Source organism: Sus scrofa, chromosome 9, assembly GCF_000003025.6.
Source record: "Sus scrofa isolate TJ Tabasco breed Duroc chromosome 9, Sscrofa11.1, whole genome shotgun sequence".
NCBI lineage: Eukaryota > Metazoa > Chordata > Mammalia > Artiodactyla > Suidae > Sus > Sus scrofa.
Genome location: NC_010451.4, coordinates 50944854 through 50953687, shown reverse-complemented (window position 1 = coordinate 50953687; position 8834 = coordinate 50944854). Strand labels below are relative to the sequence as shown.

Genomic DNA, 8834 nt, shown 5'->3' with positions numbered 1-8834 from the left:
CACACACACACAGGCACAAAAAGAATTGAGGAGCAGGTGTACAGAAGCTCTCATGAGGAAGTGACTTTTGATAATGGTTGCTATCCTTGAATACTATTTCCAAGATTGTAAATTCCCAAGTTTGTGTGCATAAGACATAAATCAGAAAAGAGCATATTATTAATAACTTACTGAGTTACTTAAAAACTCACTCTTCAGCATCCTAGTTACAGGCAGAATATTTCTTTTTAAGAAGGTAAAATGGTGGTATATGTCAATTATGTCTCAATTTAAAAAAAAGGTGAAAGACATGTTACAGACATATGAATTGATAGATCAAAATATAAGCATGTTCATCATAAATTTTAAAATGTGTGATTTTTTTAAATCCTAAAAAAAAAGCTCTGTGAAACAAATATTCCTAAAAAAGTTTGTATAAAGTTTAACAATGAGAACTATATATATATAATACATTTCATCTTGAAATTATATATTTTACTATACTATATTTCTATGCTATACTGTACTATTTTACTACTACATTTTTAAAATAAGCATATCTACATCATAGCATTTATTTGTCCCGAGAATATGCTACTTTGTCTTTAAGCTTGAGCAGAGCTTTCTTCACTTCCTTGTTCCTCAGGGTGTACACCACGGGGTTCAGAAGGGGTGTCAGCACAGTGTAGAACACGGCCACAACCCCGTCCACAGCAGCCTTGGAGCCCGGCCTCAGGTAGATGAAAACACAGGGAACAAAGAAGCAAAGGACCACAATGCAGTGGGAGGCACAGGTCTGAAAGGCTCTATGTCTGCCCTCTGAGGTGCGGATCTTCAGGATGGAACAGACGATAGACACATAGGACAGCACAATCAGGAGAAAGCAACCCGAGGCCACCACCCCAATGTTGATAAAGATCACCATCTCAACTGCAGAAGTGTCCGCACAGGCCAGTTTGAGGATGGGGGGTGCATCACAGAAGTAGTGCTGGATCCGGCTGGGTCCACAGTAGGGCAGCCGGAAGGTCAGTGTGGTCTGGACAGCAGAGTGCAGAGCGCCACTGAGCCACGTGGTTGTGGCCAAGAGGGCACAGGTTCTCCCCCTCATCAGGCCAGAGTACCTGAGCGGGTGGCTGATGGCCAGGTAGCGGTCATAGGACATGACCGTGTAGAGGAAACACTCGGTGCTGCCCAGGAAGTGGAAGGAGTAGAGCTGGGCCACGCAGCTGTGAAAGGAGAGAGCCCCGCCTGCGGGGGACACCAGGCTCATCAGCACTTTGGGCACAGTGACCGTGGAGAACCACATGTCGATGAAGGACAGGTTGGTCAGGAAGAAGTACATGGGGGTGTGGAGGTGGGGGTCCACCGTGATCACCAGCAGGATGAGGAGGTTCCCCAGCACAGAGAGGACGTAAATCAGCAGGAAGGTTGCAAAGAGGAGTGTGTCCAGCTGTGGTGGGTGGGGAAGGCCGGCTAGGATAAACGTTGTCACTAGGCTCTTGTTTGTCATTTCTCCATGCTTTTGGTCCCTTTCCCTATGAGAATATCAACAGCACCCAGCATTGAATTGAGAACTAAGCACCAATTCATTGCATAGAAACTGCATCGTACACGGTAAATAATTCTAGAGTTTTACCCAATTTTGCTTATTACACAGCTTCTTTGAAAAAAAAGCAATGGAATGATTTCATCATCACCCTCTCTCTGCCCCTCTCACACATGCACACACAAATAGAGGCACACACACACGCATATATATATATATATATATATGCAAAAGAAAGCAGGAGAAATCCATTGCATTCACATACTAGTGTATCATAAATTGCCACAAATTTAGTAGGAAAAAAATAACTCAAATTTCCTGTCTTAACAGTTTTTGAGTCAATTCAGAAGATGAGACTTCTGCTCAAACTCTCACCACATTTCTTTAGGTCTGTTATCTTGTGTGAGGCTCAGGATCCTCTTCCAAGATCATGGAGGTTGTTCAGTTCCTTGCAAACTTTACAACTGAGATCCCTGTTTTCCTTCTGGCTGTGGGCAGGGAGCAGAGCTCTCAGCTTCCACAGGTCCCAGTGAAGTCCCAGACACCGGGCCCTCTAATTACATGGCAGCTTACTTCTTCAAAGACAACACAAAAATCTCTATCCGGCTTGCTCTGACAAGATGTAAGGTAACATAAAGTAATCAAAAGTGATATCCCATCACATTCATAGGTCCATAGGGGAGGCAGTTTAATGGAATGTGCAGCAGAGGGTGGGGATCTTGAGGACTGTTTGGAATTTTTTTCTGCCCAGAATTCATGGAGTAACTTAAAGGGAAACTTAAAGAACACAGAAGTTCCTTGTTGATAGCAATGAGTATTTCAAAGTCTAAAGTATACCTGGAGTTCCCTCGTGGCTCAGTGGAAATGAATCTGACTAGCATCCATGAGGATGCTGGTTCGATCCCTGGCCTTCCTCAGTGGGTTAAAGGATCCAATGCTGCCACAAGCTATGGTGTAGGTTGCAGACACAGCTGGGATCCCACATCGCTGTGGCTGTGGCATAGGCCAGCAGCTGTAGCTCCAATTCGACCCCTAGCCTGGGAACTGCCATATGCCGTGGGTTTGGCCCTAAAAATATAAATAAAATAAAGTATACCTTAATCATTCTCTGATGTCCTCTTATGTAACTTGGTAGTAATGACATCATCTACCTCACTGAGAAGTATTAGGCAGGATATTACATGTAAGTATTTAGTACAGTACCTGGCATATAATAACTGCTCAATAAAGTATAGTGAACCACACAACACTGTGCCATGTAGTACAGAATTGCGGTATACATACAATTTAATATATATTAAATTTACATAATTTAATATATTTAATTTATACATAGAGAGAGCATGAATAAATTTTCTTCATGTTATAGAGACTTCTCGATTACAAAGCTACAACTTTAAGGAAGGTTTCATCACTGATATTGGTAGTGCTGTCTCACCAACACCTCTACCTGCTGGTATAGGAAATACTCTCCGGGCAGGTTAAGAATCTAAACTTCATACAGAATGCCTACAATCTTCCATTTGATCTAGAAAATACCAAGCCTCATACACTGGCCTCATATTTGTCTTATGTTAAACAATCCTTTGTGAGACTCTGAGAACATAAATGTCATGCGTGTTCTGCCACCTAAAAGTCACTGGGTAGGGGCTGGTTTCCAACATCCATATTTCTATCTTAAACATCTAAGTATTTTCTAACATAGACTTTGTGAGATATCCCTCTCCCCCCATCTTCCACTCCTCATACTCATAAATCCAGACGATGCTCTCATAAAAGTGAATACAAGTCCATCAAGTATATGATTCTTATTTGAAACCTTCTACCTGTGACCAGAAAAACAGAACCAACATAAGAGAAAAAGGTCCATGTCATCTTAATGTCAAGAAAAGTTGAAATTTTGTACAATAGAAAGTGAGGCAGAAATGGTGTTTTTAATTTAATCCAAAGTATTGTTCAGTTTAAGATTGTTATTAATTACTTTTCAAGGAAAGATACACCCACATAAGATAAATGAGGTTTTCTGCTCTTGGCAAAGCCCATACAAAATGTATCTTATCTCCAGACAATATGGCTTAAGCTACATTAAGCTCTATTCTTCAAATGAAAGAGTAAATAACAAAGTCAGAATTACCCTAGTCACCTATATGGATATCAGAACTCCAAAAAGGGAAAAAATCTATCTCAAAAATTCCTACTCTATCAGTGGGAATCTATCACCGGGCTAAATCATGCCCACATTAGATGAAATATGAAATTTTCCATCAGCTGAATTGCAAAGTAGCCTGAGACTTAAGACAAGAGTATCAATCAGAGGTATCAATGCTTAACTTGTCTGTCCACACTGTAGCAACTCAGTACCTATTCATAGGTCCTTGTTACTAATTGTATATATAGCTAAACTTTGAACAGTGCAGGGTTTAGGAGCACCAACTTCTTCCCCAACTCTTGCATACTCTAAAATCTATATATCACTTTTGACTCCCCAGAAATTTAACTACTAATAGCCTACTGTTGACTGGAAGCCTTACTAATGATATAGAAGTTGATTAACACATGTTTTGTACGTTATATGTATTATATAATGTATTCTGACAATGATGTAAGCTAAAGAAATGTTATAAAGAAAATCATGAGGAAGAGAAAATGCATGTACTATACTATATTCATGTATACCATAATTTTATGCCAACTGTTTACAAAATGAATCATCTGTCAGCACCTACATCTATAATGCCATATGACAGAAGACACTGTAGATGTTATATTACTAACACTAGACATCAGAAATGAAATGGTAAAGTGAAAAGTTCATATTTATTTACATCTATAACAGTTCATGCATTAATAATGAAGAAGCAGGAGTTCCCGTCATGGCTCAGTGGTTAATAAATCCGACTAGGAACCACGAGGTTGTGGGTTCGATCCCTGGCCTTTCTCAGTGGGTTAAGGACCTGGTGTTGCCAGTGAGCTGTGGTGTCGGTTGCAGACGTGGCTCAGATCTCGCGTTGCTATGGTGGTGTAGGCCGGTAGCTACAGCTCCGATTAGACCCCTAGCCTGGGAATCTCCATATGCCACGGGAGCGGCCCTAGAAAAGGCAAAAAGGACCAAAATATATATATAAAATAACGAAGCAGCAGCAGTATGATTGCTTTAATGAAGAAGCCTAGTGTGATTGATACGGCTGCTTTAGGAGCTTAGCCCATACACCAATGAATTATTAGAAAAATTTTATGGCATCAGTATTACAGTTATATTCATTATACAGTATTAAAAACATTGTTACTCATACGCACAACTATATATAAAATAATTAACAAGAACCTACTAGTGTATAGCACAGAGAGGTCTACTCAATGTTCTGGGATAACTTATATGGGAAAAGAATGGACATATACATATGTATAACTGATTCACTTTGTTGTAAACCTGAAGTTTATACAATATTGTAAGTCAATCATACCCCAATAAAATTTTTTAAAAAATTGTTACTTTTTAAAGTAAAACACCACTTACCTGTGATGATGGACTAGTACAATTTGCTCCATTACAATAGAAAGGCATACTGTCCTGTAATGTAATTCTTTGAAACCCAAGTTATAAACAGTAAGAAAACTCCAACACAATATCAAGTTTATATTAAATATCACTCACCTTATGCCTATGTAAAGATATGATAGTATCTGCTTATATTTTTTGCATTCATAATATACCTTTTTTTCTTAATTTTTTTTTTTTTGCTATTTCTAGGCTTGTGACTCATGAATTCTTTTCAAACTGTCACACATCTCAAAATATTTCCAAAATATTTATTGAAAAAAATATATGGATATAAGTAGACCATAGAATTCAAACCTATGTTATTCAAGGGTCAACTGCACACTTGTATTTGTATGTGTGTGCATATTATATATATATGAGAGAGTTGAGAGCGTTGATAACCACCTTTAGATAGAAGTCCAACAATCCCCAAGTATCTTATCTCTGAATGGAAATTTAAGAAGGAAAACAAGGGTAAATAAGAGAAATCTACCTTTCTAACAACTCACCTTCCAGAATGGGATTCATTCTGGCATAAAACTCATCTGCATTTTTTTCAATCAAAATGTTAAGCTTTCTACATGCTCTGTTAAGATATTTGTTTGCAAGTTACCACTACAAGAACGAATATTCTTGTGATTGCTTGGGGAGAAAGAGTGGTTCAGTTCTTTTCAAAGACTCAACTAGTTTAAGTGCAGAAAATGGAAGCTAATATGACTGGATGGGTAGGAGGTTAACTTGATTTAGAGTCTCAGGGGATAGGATTACTCTTGGATTTTCCGGTTCCTTTGATGAGCAGAAAAACAACAGAAAGAGATTAATGAAAGGTTTTTAATAATCATGCATATATTTCCCATGTGTTTATTATTTGAACCCTCCTGACATCTACCTGCTTACTGTCAACTTAAAATTATCCAGATGAATAATGATCATCACCTCTTTGCACCCTCCATCTCAACATCACTATCTTTTCCACCATTTTCCTCAGGTGGTTTAAACCATCTACATTTCCAACATTTTTTTTTTAGAGTTTTAACGTGGCATTTTCTAAAGATACATAATCATTTCCAAGTTTATAATGAGTGACTAGATTCTATTGCCTTTGTAACTTTCATTGCTTTTATAATCATGAGTAAACCCATAATAATCCTTAAGTATATCTTATTTTGTAAATTAGTTTTCATGAACTGTGTTTTTTTATAGTAATCTTTTTTATTGATTCATCTGAACTTTTACAAATTAAGAATAATAATTCGAGTTATAAATAGCAACATCTATTGCAGACTTAGATGAAGGAAAAAGTTCATCTCACATATAATTGGCATATATGTGTGTAGTTACAGCACATTCTTTGGAATACGAATCACAATAGTACCAAATTTATATATATATACGTATACATTCCTTTTATTGAAGTATAGTTGACTTACACTATTGTGTTAATTTCTGCTGTACGACAAAGTGACTCAGTTATGACTCAGTTATATTTACATACATATTCTTTTACATATTTTTCTATTATAGTTTTATCATAGGATATTGAATATAGCTCCCTGTGCTATAGAGTACGACCTTGTTGTTTATCCAATGATAGTTTGCATCTGTCAACCCCGAGTTCTGAATCCATCCCTCCCCCAACCTCTATATATGATGAATAATATATATGTATATGAAATACAATAATTATACACCAGAGATATATGTCATGAAAATAAAAGCACTAGGACATAAATATATTTATTCAAACATGTGTGTTGACACAGTTTATGGTGGCAAGACAATTTAAAACCAAGTGAATATACCTAAAGAGGAAGGTTGAATAAATCATGGTACTGCTACATCATGAAATATCTAGCAGCTATTAAAAGGATTTAATTATTACCATGCCAGTTAACTTTGAGGGATTTTCGTTAGACATTTTCAGTGTGGGGTGGGGATGTGATGCACAGTAGTTAGCATTGTGGCATTTTTGTAACTCAAACAATGACAATTCGTATATTACAGGAACATAGAGAAAGCAGCAGATGAATATAGTGAGGTTATTAAACTAGTCTGGAGTTGAGGGTGAGGTGGTGAAAAATGGACAAAAAATTAAAAATACAAAAATAAAAATACAGCATACATGATATAATCTAATTCTTTTAAAATTTTGTGCTTTCTTATATGCACAAAGAAATCATAAAATACAAGAATTAGATATTGATCTACTGGCTTGCATAGAGATCTATAATATATATTTTAAGGGGAAAAAGCAAGCTAAGCAAAGTTTTATATTTCAGTTAAAACATACCCCTCCACACACACACACTCATGTAACAAACAATCCACAAAGCCAAAAACTCAAACTCGTAAAAGGAATAGGGAGGATAAAGACCAGCCAGAATTACTGCAAAATTATGTCTTGTAAATATCTACTGAGGGTCCACTGCTGTCTCCACGCACTCTCAGCTGCACAGAGCGTCCACCTTCAACACAAACATAAACCCCCCAAAGCACGGCTGGCGTGCGGTAGCCCTGCCTTTCAAAACACGGTGTTGCCAGTGCTGTCACCATCATCATCTGAATTCATCATCCCTTGTACGTGCTTGTCATTTCTGCTTGCTTCTGACCTAAAGTCTAGGTTGATATACCTTTCTGGTCAAGCCTAGATCCCTTACCCCTATTCTGTATTTGCTAGAGTAAATGGAAAAACATCTAACAATTTGGTTTCTAAAGTAAAAAGCAGTCCCACTTACAGGAAGAGAGTTTAAAAGATATACAGCCAAAGTATATGAATAAACAAGTATATCAATAAATATTCATGACATTTCCACACACTAGTTGAAGACATCCTTCCCCTCATGTTTACACACATGCAACATCAGCACCTAATTCAATGCAAGTTTTTTCCTCATGCCATTCCTTTCAGAAAAGGAGTCATTCTAAGATATCATTATATACTTTATCCAGATCCAAATCTGGAGTCTCTAAGTGATGTCAATTCCATCTCTGGTTTTGAGATAATCTAACTCAACATTGTGTGATGTATGGACACAGTCATAAAGCTATCATAAATCTACCTTATATTTAAGAATGGAGTGAACAGAGGTGAAGAAATCAAAACATGTAAATATATGCCGAAGCAATGCAGAAAATTCATGTAGGAGGTACAATAGTATTTTCAAATGGTTAGAAGGTAACAGCTAATATTAATGACTCTGCCATCTTCAAAAGTTTTTCTTACCAGGAAACTCAGCATGTCAGTGTTGCTAAACAGGGTAAGTCAAGCCATTATTTCTCCAAAACACAAACATGTTTTGACCTGGCCAAATTAGGTTGCAGTCATTTACTAGTAATTTTTACTTCTGGATGTAACTATATGCAAAGGTATTCCATGGAATTACCAAGACTCACTAGGTAAGGAAGAGGACAAAGTAGAAGACTATTGCCTTATCTGTTAGTATAAGTATTTTGTCCAATAGGGAGATAAAGCCAGTCATTCTACAATTTTGTGTTTATATGACAGGACAGCTATTTCTCATCCTGCATTGTGCCAAGAAAGTCCCTCCATGGGAATATACAAATTTAGGATTTTTCTTCTGTGACAGGACCTCGTTGAGATTCTTTGAACTAGTTATTTAGTGCTTTAGGAGTAAATGAAATGAGAGAAACTTCAACACAGTATAAGTTGAATTCTTGAACATTATAAAAACTGGATTAGATTTTGTGGACTAGCTGAATGCACTACAAGCAGAGTTATTAGAAAGATTCATACAACTCAATAGCAAA

General features: G+C 37.1%; 1 protein-coding gene across 1 annotated transcript; it reads right to left on the bottom strand.

Moving 5' to 3' along the window:
• On the bottom strand, window positions 554-1505 carry LOC100518623 (olfactory receptor 10G9-like). Its single transcript, XM_003130007.4, has one exon. The coding sequence runs from the start codon at window positions 1487-1489 to the stop codon at window positions 554-556; it is 936 nt and encodes a 311-aa protein (XP_003130055.1). The 5' UTR covers window positions 1490-1505.

Excerpts from the sequence above, each read along its gene's own strand:
- LOC100518623 (XM_003130007.4), bottom strand. The coding sequence starts at position 1,489 with ATGACAAACAAGAGCCTAGTGACAACGTTTATCCTAGCCGGCCTTCCC.